Below are 20,661 nucleotides of genomic sequence, written 5' to 3' on the forward strand. Positions count from 1 at the left end.
TTTGTAAAAATATAAAAATAAATCAAATTTTTGTTAGCATAAAAAATCTAGTTTATGATAATAAATCCAGTTTCCTAATTGTGACACGTTTAATTACTCGAATTTAATATTTTTGCTGATAATTCTAATCAAAATCTATTTTTTGGATCAGAACAAATACTGGAATCAATAATCAAAGATCAAAGTAAGGAGGAAGGGAAAGACATCAAAAAGAAAAACTAAAACGAATAGAGGGATGAACCAATTAAAAAAGACAAAAAAGGAAAGAAATGCTGATTACTTGAAAGTTATCCCATGCGGGGGAATGAATGGATGAACTTAGCTTGCTCACAGATGTAAAGAAACCGATTCGTAGAAACTAAAATGGGTTAACGGTAGTTTGAACCCCTAAAGTATCACCGATTAGAGCTTGCACCATAAACTACTAACTGTTACACGCAGCTGCTTTGGGTACTGAAATGATTTAGCAGACAAAAAGCGGCTAATCACGATTTAACAGAAAAACATTTCCCTTCCATGCTATTAAAATACAGAATGGGCGGAACCTAAGGCCCACACTCCATTTTTGTACACGATGTATAAGAATTGTACATTTGATCATATATTTTGAAACAAAAAGGGGGTGACGACAGCCCCTCCTCCATACACGGAAAATGAATTTAAGCCAAAAGAATACCCACTCTATGAACCGCTTACCCTCCACAAAACTTCATTCTCCAGGTAACAAAAAGCTGAATCTTGAGCAACAAATCCTGCTATACAACCTCATTGACTCATTTACCCTACTTATGTACAACAGCCTCGGGAAAGTTGATACCTTGCTCATCCAAAAGTCAAGACCCACCTTCCGCGTGAACCCACCAAGAAGGCAACATATGATACACCCAGCCTCCCGCATGCTTATCTTTGAAGGCACTAGGCAAAGAACGGAGACTGTATGCTTCAGAAGTATCATAAGCACCAACAGATTACTTCCCCCATCTCAAAGATCGGTAGTTTCTGTTGTCGTCCAGCACTTGTCTTATTAGTCTGAGGTGGCGCTAACGTCCCTTCTTTCGAAAATGAAAGAGAACTTGTTCAGGGACAGATATCAAAAGCCGGACATAGTGGTCCTCAACAAAAAAATATCGTTGAATTCTCATCGTTACCCCTGATTAATTGAAGATTTCAAGCTTTCATCTGGCAGCATCCATGAAACTAAGTGTCCACCAGAGTCCCCGCTCAGTAACTGCTTTAGATCACTTGTAAGGTGGAGAGCAGTGACAGGATGCTTGTGAAACTTCAATACCTTGTGCAGAACCAACCTGTACTCAGGCACTTCATGTCCAAGGTTTAAGCCCCCAGTCAAGTTTCCAGTCATTTTGGTTGGGACTACATCCTCAGAGCAGTGAACCATTTTCCAGACCTTAACAGCCCCACTCTGGTGACCAGAGACATACCAGTTAGCTTCCAGCCAATCAGAGAAGGTACACCCTGTAAGTGATAGTATAAAATCAGATGGGAGTTGTGATGTGTTGACAACTGCAAGGCAGTCACCGTTGATGCTCCAAACAGCAAGTGTAACACCTGCTGCAGTCGCAATTTCCCCAGTCAAATCATTTACGTATACTGCAGAAACTGGAGAAGGGAACTCAGGAAGCTGCCTAACAAAAACTAATGAGCTAAGATCCCATAGTATAACAGTACAATCATCTGACCCGCTCACAATCATCATGTAAGGCTGACTGACATGAAGGCTTGTTATTTTGGCTGTGTGAGCACAAAGTGTCCGCTCCGACTGCAGTTGCCTTAGAGCACGTGGCCCATCTTTAACAACACGCCAAACACAAAGCAACCCGTCATCCCCCCCAGTAACCAGAATCTGGCCATCATGGCTAGCACTGGTGCACTGTATCTGGTTGCCTCCATGAAGATTTTCATGAGTTGAGAGAAGCCTATCTTGATCATAGCCCATAAACCTCAAGCTACGATCAGGAAAACCCCAGGCAATGTATTTGGCATATGTTCTGGGTTTCAGCAAAGTATTTGCCCCAGCCACAAGAATCTTGTCACTGAAAGTTACTATCTGAGATATAGAGGATGAGTTCTTACGTATCTCATGAGGAACAAGATGCAGAGAGTGTTTGAGTGGATGAGGAGGTAATTTTCTGTCAGACCGCCGTTTAGGGTGTGGCTTAAGAAATAGTTGTTTAGGAGTCTGCCCAAAGTGATTAATCTGTGCTAAAATCGAGGCTTTCATTGCTGGATCTGTTACTGAGTCAATATCAACGCTGCCTTCGTAGGTATAATGATAGAAGACATTTACTGCTGCTTCAGCAGCCTATCATTGCAGAAACAAATTTGAGCTAGAAATAGACAAATTAAGTATACTAAGAAAAACAGTGAATAAAATAAAGAAGATAAATCATTAGCATGACAGAATTGTTAACAGCAATATAATAGATATCAGTTTTCTCTTGTCCGTTTAATCAAATGGAAATACAGAACCAAACTGTTATAGCAGTAGAAATAAGTCTTGGATGAACGTGCACCAAGCATCTAATAAAGCAAGGCAGTAGACTGACTTCAGTACACGAAATCGATGAACTAACAAAAGAAGACAACTTCATTGAATTGGACTTAAGATTCCAGTATTTTTCACTTCTCATCTTGTACCTCTTGTGCAATGCTTAAATGAAAAGAGAGAATAGTGCTAAAAGTGAACAGCTAGGAAACAAGACATCGATATCAGAATAGAGAAAAGAGCTCAGAACCTAGCCCTACCATCTGGGCACTTGACTTAGAAATCAAATGAGGATTCAAGCATAAGGTTCACATAGATTAGGCAACAGTTAGAACCTAGCTGTTAAGATGGGTTACAAATGCTAAATGACTACAAGAATATTATATGTCAGATGTTAAAGAGAAAGCAAAGATACATTGTAAAGAGTTAAAATTTACGGAAACACAGAAGTCAAAGTTGCCCACCTTTCCTCTCTGCTTGTACCCAAAGATAAGGTCTATCCAGTGATGCAGATTCTCGGAAACATAGTCAGACTCCAATGCTCCCCTGTGCTTCCTGATGAACTCTCTTACACTGGATTTTGCCCAAGGAGGTAATATGACATCATTAACCTAGCAAACAAGACATGCTCTTAGGACGGCTGTTATCCTGTGGGAAAAAAAGGCAATAGGAAGAAGGAAATTTTTACAAATAAGACAAACCTTTTCCCCTGATTGTTTCTCACCCAAGTCAAGATTGAATCTGTTTTCCAGAAATTCTGGCATATAGAAGAACTCTGGTATCAGTTCCTTGACATCTGATGTATTACCTTTTCCAGCAGCACTTGACCATGTATCCTTTATACTATTGAAAAGACGATCAGCATGATCAAACTGTCCACCCTGCAGCTTCTGGTTCTCAGTACTGAATGGTGGCAGGCGTATAAGGTAAAAGAGCACAATCCCAGCACTAGAATAATGAGACCCATAATGAAATTTGGGAACTTCAGGATCATCCCAGCTTTCATATCTGATGGAGAAAGAAAATTAATAAATAATAAATTTAATCCTGGATCAAAGTGACTCGAGAAATGATATACAAGACAATGCCATGAAAAACTAGAAGGCATTGAGATAGTTTATGAGAGCTAAAAGGCCAACCTTTTCCTAAACTCCTCTTCTCCTTCTGGTGTTTGACACCCCATTGGTTTGTCAAGCCTGCGGAATGTTTTGGGATCTGACAAGTCCAGATCTTCACTCTCATAATCAGCCAAAACCCAGGGAAAAACTGGATATTGTGTCAAATCACTATATCCACGACCAGCTAAAGTGTTTAGATGCATTAGATACTGAAAGTTGCTGATTTCTCCATTTTGCCACCTCTTGGAAAACGATTTGGCCATAACCTTAAAAAGGCGACTGCCTTCATTGCTTTCCTGTTTTGTTGAACCTGAGATTGTTGTGTCCAACCTGTTCACAAAGTTACCAATATTAGGCATCTTGTATCAACTTTTAAGGGCACAGAAAACAAAAAGGAACTCTGTCAGCTGCAGTGAAATAACATAATCTCACAACTGAATGAAGCCTATCCAAATACCAGTTCAAGTAAAAATGGAAATCCAGAAAATTGCTGTAAAAAGATTAATTTTCGAGGAAAAAACATAGTTAGGAAAAGAAAGGCAATTGAGAGTAGTCATAAGAAGTAAATCAAACAAAATGTATCTCAGCCTTAGGATCAGTACAAACGAAATCTCCACTAGTGATGCAAATGCATTATAAAAGCAAAAATCCAAAAAAAGAAGCCTACAATCTAATCTTTGCTCAAGCCGATGACAAAGCATCAATAATTCAACCAGATGAGTAACTGTAGTACCTTGAAATCCTGAGGCTACAAGCTAAAATAGTATTAGCCATGAGTAACATCAATACCTATTACGCAGGGTGTATGCGTCTTTGCTAATATATATTTCTCCCATAGAAGACTAAATAATAACACATAAATAGACAAGTTGGGGAGCAAAAACGTACATGCTGTTTCTAGGGAGATTCATGGCAACTAAATTTCTGAATATGTCTTCTCTCTCCTTTTTGTGGAAGACAAGAAGATCATTGCAACCATCCATGCTAAATATTTCAATAGCAACAGGTCGAAGTTGATAATCACGCTTCAAAATCTCATGAACACTATTAAGCTTCCACATTCGCCATAGATGGGGCACATTTCCACTACTATACACCTTTTCCTTTCCCCAAGCACCCCCATTATAAGCCCATGCCCTTCCACCAACATATGTCTTTACTGCTGCACCCCAGGAGGAAGTTGACTTGGAATGAGACTCCATACTGAGAGAAAAATCTTTCTTTACACCCAATGCCTGATCAATGACAGATAGGTCGTCTTCAGATTCTTTCTCAAATATGCACCCAGAATCATCAATATAAAAGTTCTCAATGACATATAAAGATAGTTCTCCAATGAGAAAGATACCATCATGCTTATCAAGACCAACAACTCTCTCACAATTGTACTTGTACTTTATCCTCTCAAAAGGTTCCAGATAAGGTCTGATCAAGTATTCACCATTATCATTCAACTCCTTATCAGATTTGTCCTCAACCACTTTCACTTCGTCAACTCTCATTGAAGAAGACTGCCTTGGAGACCCTAGATCTGACTTTCCTTGAACACTATCCGCTCTTCGAAATGAGGCAGCACTGGACTTCACACCAAATTCAGCAGCAGAGTGAACACTCATTTCATTTATACTGCTGTCCCGATCTTCAAGCCATCCAGCTCTACTAGAAGCAACATCTTTTACATCATCTGATTCTTTCAAATTCGACTCAACATACATCTCACCATCAGAAGAATCCTCTTTTATATTGCCATTTAAAAGATTGAAAAACAAATCAGACTCATCAGAAGTATTGAGTTCATTTTCAGGTTTTTCCTTTGACAGTTCTAAGTCCTCTAACTCAAACTGTCCATGCAGAACATTCTGAATGGTATCAATCGTTAGTTTGCACCTTTCAAGCTTTTTACGCATCCTGTATGGACCTTCAATGGGGCAAAGCTGCCATTCCAGCTCCTCACTTGTTGAGGATTTACGCATTGGAAAGATTCCACGCTCATGTACAAGTTGCTGGAGATGTGCTTGCCACTCACTTTCAGCATGGAGCACCCAACCGTACTTATCTTGTCGGACAACTCTTAATTCAGTAGCCATTGCATCACGAACCAATTCAAGTGCAATTCTCCGTTCATTTACCTGATCCCAATGTCTTTGGTCTAACTTTGATATGTCCCTTGACTTTCTCCCCATTTCTCTTTTACGACGACCATCCATACCTTTTATCCTCACTCCAGGAAACTTGGACGAACCAGCAATATACTGAACCCACATAATTGCAGCACACTGTTCCATAACTTTATTGACAATTTGTTCAGAAAGGTGGAGCCACTCATAAAATGCTGATAAACTTCCAGTTAAAAGCTTGTCAAAACCACCGTGTAGGACATCCAGAGGAAGCCCTTGGTTAGGTTTGGAGACGAGCAAGTCCTCAAATGCAACCCTACGATGCACCAGAAGATACTTGAGAATATCAACAGCAATGCTCTGTACATTTTGTCTATTGTCCCGCAGTAGTGATATCAGATTAACACAGAGGCAGCAATTAAGATCAGTGTCAAGGTTGCTGGGGCAAAATATTAACCGTCTATGAGCAACTAGTAACTGCAAAACTGTACAAATATCAACAGTTCTATCTTCAGGTAAACTGTTTGGGAACAATCTTTTCTGCTCCATTTGCAAGCCTAAGCTTGAAAGAAGTTCATCTTCTCCTAAAGTGATCAAGAATGAGGGAAGGAAACAGAACAATATCATTCGGTTCATATTCTTGAACAATGCATGTATGTAGGCATCAAGCTGCCTGCTTCCTCTACCAATCGATAACAGCCCTTTTGCAGTGGGAGTTGCCTCTTCAATTCGACCATCCTTGTTTGCCAGTTGCAACACGGACAAGAGGAATTCCAAAGTCTTCAATACATCAGCAGGCCGAGGAAAAGCCCCCATATACACACGATCGACTATCATCCAGCATAAAGCATCCAAGTTCAAGGACCAGCGGCTCTTATCTAACTTTTTCTCATTTTCCTCATCATCACGCAGTAGCTGCCTTTCAACAAAGTTCATCAATCTACTAAGGCACAACCCCTGAAAAACTAAAACAGATTCAGCATCAACATATATAGGGACACTTTCCAGAATAGTCTCAATGAGAGGAGCTGATTTGATTTGTTCAGTAACAAAATCAGAAAGAACTTCTGCCATAAAATCCAACACAGCAGTAGCTCCAGCAGAACATGGCCCACCACCATAACCAGAATCATCCACTTCAAGAAGTAGCTTCGGGTTCAGTGCAAATAATGTGTTTGCAGAAAACTGTCCCTGAGAACCGGACTTAAGATCAGAAGAAGGTTCGATTTCATTAATAGATGTAGAAGATTCCATAGAAGGAGTGTCTGCCAAATGCCCTTTCAATTCACTGTGACTCACTGATCCTAGCCATGAAGTCAATGCCACAATAGGAGTTGAGGAAGTTGTGACTGAGATTCTAGAACTAGATCTCTCAGATACATTAGGGGATTCAAACTGAGAATCTTCGAGAACTTGATCTTGTGTGCTTTTTGCATCACGGAAACTTAACTCATTACTGCCAGAAGTCACAGTGGACCCCTGGTCACCAGGTTCTACATCTGAATTAGGAATTGATTGAACATCTTCTTGAACTACTTTCTCCACCTCCTGCTGCGATGCAGTATTATATACTTCTGATATATGACCAACCATATTATTTGGCATAATGGCAACATCTTCAGAACTTGTACTAACCTGCCCCTGAGGAAAGCTCCCTATGCTTATTGAAGTCTTAATGGATTGTTCTTGTTCTTGAGGCAAGCTTGAGAAAGTGTTCTGAGAGCTGCAGGTATCATCACCATCATTTATGTTCTTCTCTCCTACCTTTACAGATAGATCTTTTGCCATCTTCAGAGCATGAGCAGCCCTAAATAAAAAAAAAAGTCCAACGATTCGACTACATGAGAAGAATTCACTTGAGAAAGATATATTCCTCAATATATGCAATTATTAGTTTTCTTGGACGTTACCTTATCTCCATTTCGTAAATTAAAAGCATTTGAAACACCAGTGAACCTCAACAAAATAAGATTATTGAGAAAGAACAAAAAAATCAAAAGCATACATACCTCACACAGGAAAAATAAAGGTCAACACAGCCTTCTAGAAATTCAGCTCGTCTGCAGACAGCAGAGAAAGGAGGACACATCTTTGCCAGATCAACCATGAATCTAAGGACTGAGGTAGCAGCAGCAGGAGCAGGAGCTTCTCCCCCCATAAGGCGAGCTGCATAAGTTTTGTGCATCAGTGCTTCGCCCTGAAGATCTCCACCGATGTCTGCATTTCCTTCTACTAGTTCTGCCACCAGACCGACACCAACTTGCGAAAAATTGCCTGTTTGGTGGGCAAGCATTGACTGCATAGATAACCTATCAAATGTTGATTTTGCCATTGCAACCACTGCATCTAATAATTCAACAAATTTTAACTCCCTGTAGTTTCCGTCATTTGGCATAAGGGCATGGAAGTCGAGCATTCGGACTTCTGGTAATCTTGGATAAACAGGCTTGCCAAATATCAAACAAAACAGAATATAATAAATATCCGGAGAGTCATAAAAACTTGGAAGCACCCTTGCCAAACCTTGATATCCTCCGCTTGAACGAAACTTGAGTGTGAACGTAGGGGAAGACGCAAGGCAGACACCAAGAAGAGTCATGATCCATCTCATGCTTGTAGGATGAACAGCTTCATCAAGAAAATAAGTTATCAATTTTGATGAAACAATTTTATGCCACTGCTCAAGCAACTCCTCTGATTTGATTGTCACCTGTAGATCAATTAGCATCTCAAGTAGCATATTTCTTACTATAACATGTTTCCCCATTGCCTCTCGTGTTATTTGATGACGTGACATCAGTTCTGGTGGATCAAATGTCATAATTGTAAACCTAACCACGTGTTCCAACTCAGAAGCCAGAAATCCATCTTCCAAAATAACCCCTAATAGTACAACTAGTTTCTCTAACACAGGAACTTCAACATCACCCCTTTGAAGAGTTACTAGTAGATGTTGAACAAGGTTAATTCTCCGAAGAATTGTGAGATTATGGTTTCTGTACCAATGCATGGAGACTAGATGCTCAAGAAAGCCCAAAAGAGCAATTTGAATAGGTACTGGAGCTGTGACCCAAAGGGTCCAGTCCAACAAGACATGCTCAACCATGTCAGCATTTGATAAAACTATGCAGTTAGATGTTTCAGAAGGCATGTCAGATGTTTCAAGCTCTGAAATATGACTAAATGAATCTTTTTGGGCAGAGAAATCATCCAAATCTCCATGAGACCCAACTGATGAAAACTCATCACGGAATTTTGATAAATTAAGCTCCTCAAAGCTGGTTTCTGGAGGGGATAGAGTAGGTGATAAATTACGAGGAATTTCAACCTTCCTGGGTTCAGAAAAAGATGCTTCACATGCAGCAATCTGGAAAAAGATCTCAAGTGATTGCATGTCAAACAATGACATCCTGCGATGCAAAAAAAGAGCAAGCAAGTGGTATCCTCGGTATTTTTGCATGTCTCTCACATTCTGAGGATTCTGATGAAGTGCACAGGCAAGTAATGTCAAGGCCATGTGCAACATCTCCCTGGTTTCAGAAGCTTCAACAAGGGCTAGGACAACAGCCATTCCACCAATTGGGCGAATGGAGTCACCAATCACACACTGCTTACAAACAAAAACATCGCCAAGAAGCCGTCCAAAACGTGGTATTCCTGGGGAAAAACAAAAGAAAGATGAAACTAGAATGAACAAATAAAGGATACAAAAACAGACTTATTTGATATACGACATTTATAAATCAAAAACAGGGAAAGGAGTTGATAATTCACTCACCACCAATAGGAGAAGCTGCAGAGGACATTGGATCAACAAGATTGAGCAAAGAAGAAGTTCCAGAAGCACGCAGTAATTCTGTACTCGTGCCATCAAATGCAAATATCAGTTTCTTACCCAAAAGCTGGAGCGACAGGTTTCCAAGTTTTTCTGAATCCCAAACAAACCCACTACGATCAGCCTTTGAGCTACCTGTCTTGCCTGCACCCTCAGGCTTTTGCGTGCCAGAAGAAAGAAGTAAATCAGTGTCCAAAGCATCTAAAATGGCCATACTACCTCCACCACATGCTTGGTTTGGAACAAATTGCAAAAGATCAGTATCTTGAAACAGCCCCTTATATCCTCTTCCGAGAATATACATGAAACAAATAGAACCTGGTGACAGCACCTCCTCAAAAAGATAACAAGATCTAAGCTTCCATGACAAATCACTAATTCTAGCACAAGTAGCTGGTGTGCCAATTGTTACTTGGAGGGGCTTCCCAGCAGGAGAGGGAGAATATCCTAATTTCCCTGTGTGCCTAAGCTTTCCATTAAGATAAACATAAGCAAAACTAGCTTGGAATAGTCCAGCCAAAGCATTTGGTTTACTATGTACAACAGCAAGGTGATGCCATCGACCTTCCTCAATTTCTAAGCCAGAAAATGATAAGGAGGAAGAGCTGCTTGTGGCAAGGGTCAAAACACCATCTTCATCAAGACGAAGCTCCGCATAAAAGGTGCTTCCACTATCTGCTGCCCCAACAGAAAATATTCGGAGAAAGATAGGAAGCTGTCCACCAGTTACGCTTTGCCTTCTGGATGATCCAGGTCTGGAAGCCTCTGCCTCTTTCAATGGTGATTTCAAGAATTTCCGGAATTGAAACCAACAGACAAAAGAATAACCAGCGGCAGGAGGCCAAGATCTTTCACCTAGTGGCACTTGAATGGAAGCATGACCCAACTTGCTCGTATCCATCTCAACAAACGGTGCTAAAGAAACATTTTCTGAATCCATATCCTCGGTAAGAATCAGTTTTTCCACCATATCAAAGAGAAAACGACCAGAACTTGCTAATCTCATTTGCAGGATATACCTAACGAGCACTCTAAGCTCCAAAGTTGATAACCTGTAGAATGGAGGACATTAAATTCAACACAGCCATCAAATTAACAGATACAAATTAAAAAGTTTAAAAAAGTGCCAGCAAGTTGTTACTTATATGCTCCAAGAACCTCCACAATCTTCAGAGCGTATGACAGCAGCGGTGATGAGCCAGAAAGGAATGGGTATATTGTCTCAAGCAGAAGTTCAACACAACCTGAAACATTACAAATAGCAAGTTTTAAGTGCCCATCAAAATAATACTATAAACAGGATAAGTTTTGATTTCGCACCTACAGACGTAAGGTTTTCTTGATTAAAAGAGCTAGCACGAGCAAGCTTTTCAATCATATTTAGCACTTCTAATTGCACCTTTGGAGTGAAGAGCAACAAAGATCGTATCAGGACCCTAACTGCACCAGCATTATACACCCGTTCCTTATCAGGAACAGAAGACCCAGATGGAATAATCATAAGAGAACTAACAGACCCATTTTCCAAATTATCCGATGATGCAACAGCTTCTGATGACAAGAAGGGAGGAAGCACTATCTCAAGAGCAAGCTCCAGCAACAACTGTATAACTTGCCTTTCGCACTCCACACAAATCAACCCAGACTCCAATAGAAGATCATAAAATGTTTGGGAGGATATAACAGAATGCAACTTCACCCTGTTAACAGCATTATCACAAACCCCAGCTGTTATTACACGCAACAAATATGTAAACACCTTAATGTACACCGCCAAGGAATACTCTTTTGTGTATCCATCATTTTGAAAACTGTGAAGCGTGGTTAGCAGAAGAGAAAATCCAGTTGCTTCACCAAAAACCCGTTGAGCAGAACCATTAATGCCCAGAATCCGCCATAAGGCTCCAAATGTATCACATTTTGCGTCATCCTGTAGTCTGTATTGAGATCCTGAAGCACTTGTGACCATTCCACTTTTTAGAACTTCAACTAGTGCTCCCAGCTCTTCTGGATGAACCTGTTTCAAAAATTAAATATAATCAGTCCATCTCTTCCAAACAGGTAATCTACAAGAAAGCATGCTATTCCCTTGCAAGAGATAAATCAAACTGCCATCAGAACCATCAGTGTTAGCAATTACATACTACTGATGCTATTATTCTTCATGCACAACCATAAAGAAATCATTATCACTAACAATTTGTATGAACTAGAGTCGATTACCTCAACAGGAATACATATGCCAAAGATTTGGCTGTTAGCAATTGAAAAAGGATATTGCACCAGAAAGAATTGGTATCACATGTAGACATTAGATCTTAGTCATCTTAATCCGGGCAACCACATAGAAAAGTACCAGAAAAAGATCAAATTCATTTTTTCCTTTAATGTCAGTAAAGAATCAATCCAGGGTAAAATACCCGAGGCAAAGAGGGATCCAAACTAGAAAGAACTACAGCCAAAATGAATGAGGAAAACCATGAATAAAGTTATCAAACCTGAGCAGAATCTTCAATGATCAAGCAGGATAAGACCCGAAGGACACCAGGGCGGTGAATATCAGATACAAGAAAAGGAAGGACAAAGGGCACCCCACTAGAGGACCGAAATGATGCTTGATTAGCTTCAGCTTTCCTCAATAAGGAGACCATACAATCCCATGAAACTGCAATCGTGCCTTCTATCTCAAAAAGAGGGAGTTTACCAGAACTAGATTCCAAGAGTTTGGGTGAAGAAAGAATCGTATCTTTACTGTCCATATGTTTCTTGAAGTTGCTTGAACTAGATTTTCTCTCCAACTGATTAAGATCATTCTTTTGCTGATCTGGTCCTAAGAGGAGTTTGTGCTGTTTTAGATCATCTAACAGAACTTCAAGCACACCTACCTCTCTTAGGACTTTCTTGTACTGCTGATCAAAAGATAACAGCTTAACAAAGAAAGAAAGAATTGTATGCTTCAATTCAGATGTAATTGGTTGCTGGAGCAAACAACAAAGAGAAAGTAGTTCCTGTTCGGGAATACAATTAACAACAGTCACAGCATATTCAAGAATTTTCAGAATAATCTCTTGCAAAGATGGGGGAAACCCAGCCATGTTGAGGATCAAAAGGGGCACAGTCCGCAACTGTTGACACAACTTGTAGTTTTCAATATGACTGGAGAATATCTTGAACATTCTATTTAATACTTCTGCCTGCAGTTCCCTACTACCTGCTTTAAGAAAAATATCCTGAAACATTTGAACAGCTTCAAGATCCTTGATTTTGTCATTATCTTTCTCCCAAAGTTCATCAGTTAGTCTGTCAGCTGATGATGTACGACTTCTGCCATGCCCTGCAGGCTTTGCATGAGAACCTCTGGACACTTTGGACCCAGGTGATCCATAAGAATCAGCTCGACCAGCCTGAGCAAGATTAACAAGAACGTCAAGCAACCTCGATAATGTAGGAGAGAGACATTTCGAAGAGAGCTCCGATCCTTTTTCCCCAGTGTTCTTGCTCTCAATACAATCATCAGAAGACAGATTTCCTAGAGCAGGGCCTTCACTGGGAATACAGTTGGAATGAAATCTCTGACCACCTTTATCTTTAGCAAGAACTAATGCAAACTGGACAAGGAATTGGTAACCATGGGCATTGTGGATATCCTCCCTCAGCCTGATACCTCCAGCATCTACAAGTCAAATTCGCCTATATTCAGCATTCAACAGGAAAATAATAGACAAGCTGTCTAATCTGTAGGATCTCAGAGAAAAAAAATGTTTTCACTTTTCAGTATTGAGGAACTTAAATATTAGATAAAAGGAACTCATGTCACCAGACAAAGATTTCTTTGTTACTTTTCAGAATCCATGATCTTGAAGACTATTGAATAGTAAAAGAACTTCTGTCTTCAGATAAAGATTTCTTTGTCACCTCAAGTAAAAGCCATTTTACCTGGTCTGTACGACAACTCAACACATTCAAGAAGTAAGTCCACAATGCCCATCGTGTAGGCAGAATCCCCACAATCAGGATCAAAATCCTTTACAGCCATCAGAAGTACTTTTATCTGGCACAAAGAGAGAAAATGTTTCAGCAGCAGCGCAGGCAGGAAACTGTCAGCAAATTTAGGCACAACGAGATGACATCAATCAGGAAACCTGTGTGTGAGAGAGAGAGAGAGAGGGATGGAACAAATAAAACAGGACGCAAGTGCCAAATTTTTTCCTTCAATACCAGCAAAGAACTAGAAGCCAGACTATCAACGAAATTTAAAGATGTGCAATCTTTTGGGTGCACGGTCACAAGAAGGAAGCATCAACCTTAAATAGTGAAGAATAAGCATAGCTAATAGCATTATCAAAAAAAAAAAAAAAAGCATAGCTAATAGCTTCCCAGTAGGAGGCCACCAAAAATTCGTTTTATTTCGTTAACTTTGAAATAGTTCTTTTTATTTAGGCAGGGCAACATAACCACTCAAAATATAGGAAAGAAAAACAAGCCACAGTTTGAATTCCTTCAGTAGTGACTTCTTCAGAGACAATTAAAAGAGGCCTCTGCTGCACTTTATTGAATCTCCATCCGCCAATACGAAAATGAGTTACTTCTATTTAAAATTATAAAGGCTCTTTATTCAATCATCAGTACCATCAAATTTAGTTTGAAAATTAATTATGATAAAACAATAAAGAAATGAACCAGTAACTGAAGAATTGTCGATTCAACTAAACATAATTCAATAAGAAAATGGAATTGAAGGGTTGAAACCCCCCCCCCCCCCAAAAAAAAAAGCAAGATTAGGACGTGATCATAAATATATATATAATAAATAATAATAAAAATATGAAAGTCTTTTGACAACTCTCACCATACTCAGCACAGCAAAATGAAGTTGCAGCTTTTCAGCGTTAAACTCATAAGGAATAGCATGATTCGCCATTGATCCAATAAATATCAACGAAAAAAATTCAACAAACAAACATTCTAAAATCCAATTCCATCAAAATGCCCACCTGCAGCCTCATTCATAATCAATTGGACTTAAGATATAGGGTGAGGTTCTTGAAAGCAAACAACATACGAAAAAAACAGCCCAGAAGTGCCTTTCCTATTCATGAAACACATACAACATCCACAATTCAAATTAAGCTAAAGAGCATACCAGATGATGCTTCCTTATATACTTGGCAGTGCTGCCATTATCATTAACCAGTAGAAGGCCAAGTATCTGAAAGATGAATCATTATCAAACAAAAAGTCCAGGTGTCAATGATGATAACTTGCAAAAATGCTCACAAAAAATTCCTCCAATCCCACAAATGTACACCAAGAAATGATTAGTTGATTACCTGCATTGCATGTCTGTGAAGCTGTATGTTATGCAAGGGAACTAGACCTTCCTTATATTGGGAGAAAACAACTAAAGAACCATTGGCAACCATTTGAAAGAGTAATTGAAGTGAATTGTCCTCTATTAAACTTTGTGCAGCTGAAGGATGGCTGGCCAAAGCTTTCATAACATGGACAACACTTGCTTCAACCTGCATTTTTAGAAACAGCTATAAGCAATTTCAATTTTTTTTGCTATGGCAAAGCATTCTTTTACCGCCTCAGAAGAAAAAGTTGCACTCTGTTCATAAAACTAGAAAACCAGGATTGTATAGAGATGCAGAAAATTCAATTAGCTTAGATCAACAGGACCATCAAATATAGGAAGAAGCTACCTCGAGCCGGCGGGCATATCCATTGTCATCATTTTGGATTCCTTCAGTTAATAATGGCTCCTGATGATCAAGAATCTTTTGCCTCTGGTTGCCTCCATCCGGACCCAGAAGAGCATTGAGAACATGGATGAGACAACATAAGATCCCAGAATCCAGGAGTGATTGTTTATCAATAGGCTGTATACATGGACAAAATTTGTGCGTTAAGTATTAAGAAATGCCCATGCAACTATCTGTCCACCATTTGGAAAGTAACACTAGTTACGTATCCCACTTGCTGCACAAAGATGTTAAGCAAAGCCATGGAAGAAATGATTACTTATTGTCTAATGCATTATATAGTGTATCGAGAGACCCATGTAACAACTAAAAAATGCAATTTATGGTTAATTCCTTTTCCTGAAAAGATTAATCCATACTCCTATACAAATGAGGGGAGAGGAAAAAATAATTTGGCTGCTTCAAGATGGAGGCAAAAAACAGTAAAAATGCAAGAGAAACGGAATGCATTCAATTGAACTGAGTAATCCTGAAACTGATAAGGCCAGAGACATACCCCAGATACAAGGACTTCCACAGCATGCAATAAATTTGCACCAGGACGCACACCATCCTAAATACATTTGAGTAGGTTTTATCACAATGTTAAAGAATGTCATCTAGACAAAAAATCATACAGAGAGAAGATCATATATGAACCTTTGTGACTTCTGCAAAAAAGTTTAGAACTCTACGAACTTCCAAAGATCTGGTTTTGCTGCTAAGTTTCAACTTTTCAATATCTGTTACAAATGCTCTTCCCACAACAAACGAAAATATGTGTGTCTCTACCAGCCTGTAAAAAAATAGTTTAGAAGTTGCCATACAAGTAAACACGCATTAAAAAAACTGATAACTGGAAACAGAATTAAAAGAACCCATTATGGGATGACAATGAGCATGACTACAGAATATCCCTAGGACAAAAGGCAACAAAGTCAAACTTGGATCATGACTACAGAATATCCCTAGGACTTCTTGATGATAATTTATTTCTTACAATGTTAAAGAAATTTGAAGAGCACTACATAAAAACCAAAGAACTACTAATTGCCTTATGAGATTCATCTAAATAATACAATCATCCAAAAACCTCTCAAAATGGCATGATAAACTCTGAAAAGAAAGCTGCCAGGATATAGTAACGTCATTGAAAAGTATAAGAAGAACGCGCATATCAAATGGACAAGGAGAAGAAGGAAACCAATTATCATACATCGTAATTAGTTGAGCAACATTTCCGTGCTGCTTTACTAATCTACAGAAAACATCAATAGTTAAATTCAAGGCCTTTTCCTTCTCCTGCAATGGTAGAGAAAAGCCATTAGCCCTTGCGATATTTCTAAGTATGCAACCATAAGTATGCAACCATAAAGACAACAATTTTGCAAAATAAATGCAGAAACCTTCTCAGAAATTGAAGACCGGAACTCTTCCCAATATCTCTTAAAATCCAATTCCAGTTCATATTTGTCCCTGCTTTCAAGAAAAAGGATTTGTTGAAAAGAACTAAAGAATAGATACCAAGTAAGTCTATATAGAATTTGAAGATGATATGCACTTTTTATTCTGTATCTGTAAGAGTAATCAGATTGAAAAGATATACTGAAAAAAATGAAAAACCACAAAAACGAACACAAACAAAGTTAATAGACAATCAGCATAAACTTAAAGAAACTGAAGCTACTGCTCCACAAGCCCTAACAAAGTTAATAGACAATCAGCACTGTTATCAGAGAAAAAAAAAATGATGAACCACCAAATCAAAATTGCGTGAAAAATGAGAAAATAAACGGAGGAAGATATGATCATCTTTTTAATAATTTCTCATGCATGAAATACCAAGAAGGCTTTACTTAGGCTTGGAAGAAAGCTAGACTTTTAAATAGAAGATAGATAAACAATTGAATAATTATACCAAAGGAAATTTGAACCCAAAAACCAAGCACAATGTACAAAGATAGAAAATTACATTACTAAATCGATGGAATATGCACAATCAAGCCGTAAAACGAAGCACTTTCCAAAATTAGACTTACAGGAAACATTAACATATCTGGTATTTTTCCACATACAAGCAAAACAAGTTCTCATCCCATTGACATAATTTGCAAAATTAAATGCAAAATCCAAGAAGAATGCAAGAAAAAAGAAAATTAGGCGAGTAAATTAATGGAACATACACAATCACCCATAAAACCAAGAACCACTTCCAGAAATAGACTTACAGGCTAGATTAACCAAATAAAGTCTGATGCCCTTTAATCCCATGAGAACCAGTGACATGATGCACTAAAATACAATGACAAGTCGAGCTAGAATAAATCATCTCCCCCCTGATTGCCTCATTGTCTCAGTTCCAATAATCATCTAAAGGTTACCTATGCAACGATCGCACGGATGTAATAGCCCATCTGGACCAAAATACTAGGCCAGAAAGCTTAAAAAAAGTTGTTGGTAAAACCACCTTAGGTTCTCTAGGCACCCACACATTTTCATATCATATGAGGGTTTCAGGCTTAAGAGACCAAAAAAGAGCAGAATCAACTAATAAACAAATCTTTCTTCACTTTCATTCCTGCATCTTCAAACTCTAGCTGAAAACATTTCATAAAGAAAATAAAAATAGAAGTCCCAGGTTTGCCCTGCTTCAAATACTAGATTAATATTAATATGCTATCGCAGTAAAGAAAATGAGTTTAGTTAGAACCCAACCCACTGCTTGTGATCACAAAAGAAATAGCATTTTCCCACTTAAAAGTACCAAGCAATTTTCATCTTTATCACATCTTTCAGCTCCACAGATCCTCCTTTCCTGATTACATTCGCAATCTAGTGTTTGTAAGTTCAGTTACTACTCAGTCCATTACACATCAACTGTTAACCTCATCTCAGAATCTACAAGGAAGCAACCTGCTTTTCGAGCAAAACAGATCACTAAAAAACCTAACAGCAAGTATTGCATGGGCGAGGATCTGGCACGTGTGAAATTTTGCACATGACCAAAAGATCAACGAGGAAAATTAAAGTCACCGCAACTCATTACCAAGTCTGTGTGGGACCCAAAAATTCTAAACTCAATCATTAGGTCTTTAATGCTGGAATCTCCAAAATCGGTAATAACTAAATTTACTGCAATGACTAACAGCATGTGGCAACTTGATACTTCTTAGCATTGAAATCATCTCATGACCCTCATAAAGTTTTGAATAAAGCAGTCCAAATTGTAGTGAAAATTCTTGACACGTATACTTTACCATATGCCACGTCAAGCACATATAACAGACAATGCATCAAATTTAAGCACACCAAGAATCACCGACTAAAACTGCTTTCATATGATTAGGCAGCATATGTGTCAGGTTTTTTCAACTGCCATCATAATGCCAACTAAAACTGCTTTCATATGATTAGGCAACATATGTGACAGGTTTTTTCAACTGCCAGACCCCAGCATATTAAGTCTAACAGCAGACACTACTATCAAGGCACCTTATTTCCATGGCTTCAAGCCCAAAAAATTTTAATCTAATTTAAACTCTCAATCGTTTAAAGGTCACTCTATATTAAACTCCCAATCATTTTCTATTCTGTCAAATCCGGGTGTTTCTATGTAACGCCACTAAAATAAGAGGTAACCAGGCCTATTAAGCTCAGAACTCGTTACTTCATCAAACATTTGGGTCGAGTGTTTGCCTTTTCCACTTTCCTTTTCTCTTCTTAACCAGTGGTGTCTTGAATATCTAACGAAATCACTATTCTTGCGCACATAAGATTCAGAGCACGCTCAACTGAAATTTAAATGCGACAAATTGTATATTTTAACTAAATCAGTTAGTTAACATCTACAAAATTATAGTCAATTGCATGCTCTTTTTTTTTTTGTTGTTTGTTGTGTGTGTGTGTGTGTGGGGGGGGGGGGGGGCGGGGCGAAAAGAGAAAAGGAAGAAGCAAAGCAGAGAAGACAAACCTTGAAGGTGATGACGAGAATTCTTGGTTGGATGAGAACGCATTGTAATCAGGAAACGGGGAGGAGACAGCAGAAGAAGAAGAAGACGAGGATGCTGCGGCGGATGGGGTCTGCGATAAACCTACCTTTTCTTTGAAGTCTTTAAGCAATGTTGCCCATTTCATCGTCGATTTTTTGTTAAACATGTACTAGTATTATCCGACACCCCTTTCCTCTTTCATCCGACAGCTACCTCCGGGCGGCCGTCGATCCAATAACCCAAAAAATTAAAAGAACTCTTCTATCAGAACCACCACAGCTCACCAACCCCAAAATTCCACGAAAAAGAAAAAAGAAGGAAAATCAACTTAGCCTGACAAAATATGCTACTAGTATTAGAAAACAAGGAATTTGTATATACACTCTTCACATTACATTAAGATTGGATTAATAAAAGAAAGATGTGATCGGAGGACGGAAAGATGGATTGGACTGATCGATCGGAGTAAATTAGGGAAGCAAATCAAATTAGCAAGATCTGAATAAATTTAAATATGGTATAAACTTGAGAAGGGGAAAAAATGGGAAATGGATATAAGTTGGGGTGATCTGGCGATGGAGGTGATTTACGCAATTTCGGGAAAGTGCAGTATTAGGAGGAGTATCAAGTTCGAATTTCGAGGAGGCCTAAAGTCTAATCCAAGAATGGGAAGAAGCGAGTTGGACAGAAAGAAAAAGCGACGACGACCAGAAATTTCTTTGAAAGATAAAAAAAAATGAAAAAGAGGAGGAACTTCCAGTCCAGTAGCAGGTGAAGGTGCAGGGTGCAGGGTGCAGCGCTGGGTGCTGTGTACGTTGTGTTGTTTTCGGACGGCCTCTCCGCGCCTTGTTTCTCGCTCTATATCTCCCTCTCCCTCTCCCTCTCCCTCTCTACAAATTATTTTTGATTTTTTATTTATAGTACTGTTGCTGCTACCACTGCCTTTTTATTAGTATTGAAATACGTTGATTTCGTTAAACCCCCTCTTCCCATGGCTTAAAACTCAAAAATTTTTAACACGTCAGGGATCCATGTCTCTTGGGCGTCCACGTGGATTCTTGCTATTGACGATCGAGACGTGAATCCTCTTCTTTCCCATTCCTGATGTACCATAATATATTAAGCTTTATTTATTACTATCCTTTTTTCCTGTTGCTGATGTACCGTATTATATTAAGATTTAGATGCTGATTTTGGGCTCTTTGCCTGAAGTTATCCAAACTACGGAAGTACTTTGAAAAATCCACTATGATTACTATAGCAGCGGTAGTACTTTGTTCATTTAATTGGAGTCTTTTTTGAATTATCCATTTAAGTAGCAGCGGTAGTACTTTGTTCATTTAAGTAGTAGTAAT

The 20,661-nt window shown here is 38.8% G+C and overlaps 1 protein-coding gene across 2 annotated transcripts; it reads right to left on the bottom strand.

Moving 5' to 3' along the window:
* Window positions 1-491: 491 nt before the first annotated feature.
* LOC113733024 (protein SPIRRIG-like) lies at window positions 492-20,226 on the bottom strand. Of its 2 annotated transcripts, none has more exons than XM_027259142.2 (19): window positions 19,288-20,224; window positions 16,724-16,793; window positions 16,534-16,619; window positions 15,978-16,113; window positions 15,835-15,891; window positions 15,279-15,455; window positions 14,904-15,095; window positions 14,717-14,782; window positions 13,510-13,624; window positions 12,072-13,246; window positions 10,894-11,590; window positions 10,715-10,817; window positions 9,517-10,625; window positions 7,748-9,395; window positions 4,510-7,545; window positions 3,643-3,951; window positions 3,205-3,511; window positions 2,968-3,114; window positions 492-2,320 (listed from the first exon to the last, which is right to left on the bottom strand). In XM_027259142.2, the coding sequence occupies exons 1-19, from the start codon at window positions 19,470-19,472 to the stop codon at window positions 1,145-1,147; spliced, it is 10,791 nt and encodes a 3,596-aa protein (XP_027114943.2). In that variant the 5' UTR covers window positions 19,473-20,224; the 3' UTR covers window positions 492-1,144. The 2 variants fall into 2 exon arrangements, with proteins under 2 accessions (XP_027114943.2, XP_027114951.2); XM_027259150.2 differs by having other exon boundaries at window positions 2,144-2,345; window positions 19,288-20,226.
* Between the last annotated feature and the right edge of the window lie 435 nt (window positions 20,227-20,661).

This window comes from Coffea arabica, chromosome 1e (genome assembly GCF_036785885.1).
Source record: "Coffea arabica cultivar ET-39 chromosome 1e, Coffea Arabica ET-39 HiFi, whole genome shotgun sequence".
NCBI lineage: Eukaryota > Viridiplantae > Streptophyta > Magnoliopsida > Gentianales > Rubiaceae > Coffea > Coffea arabica.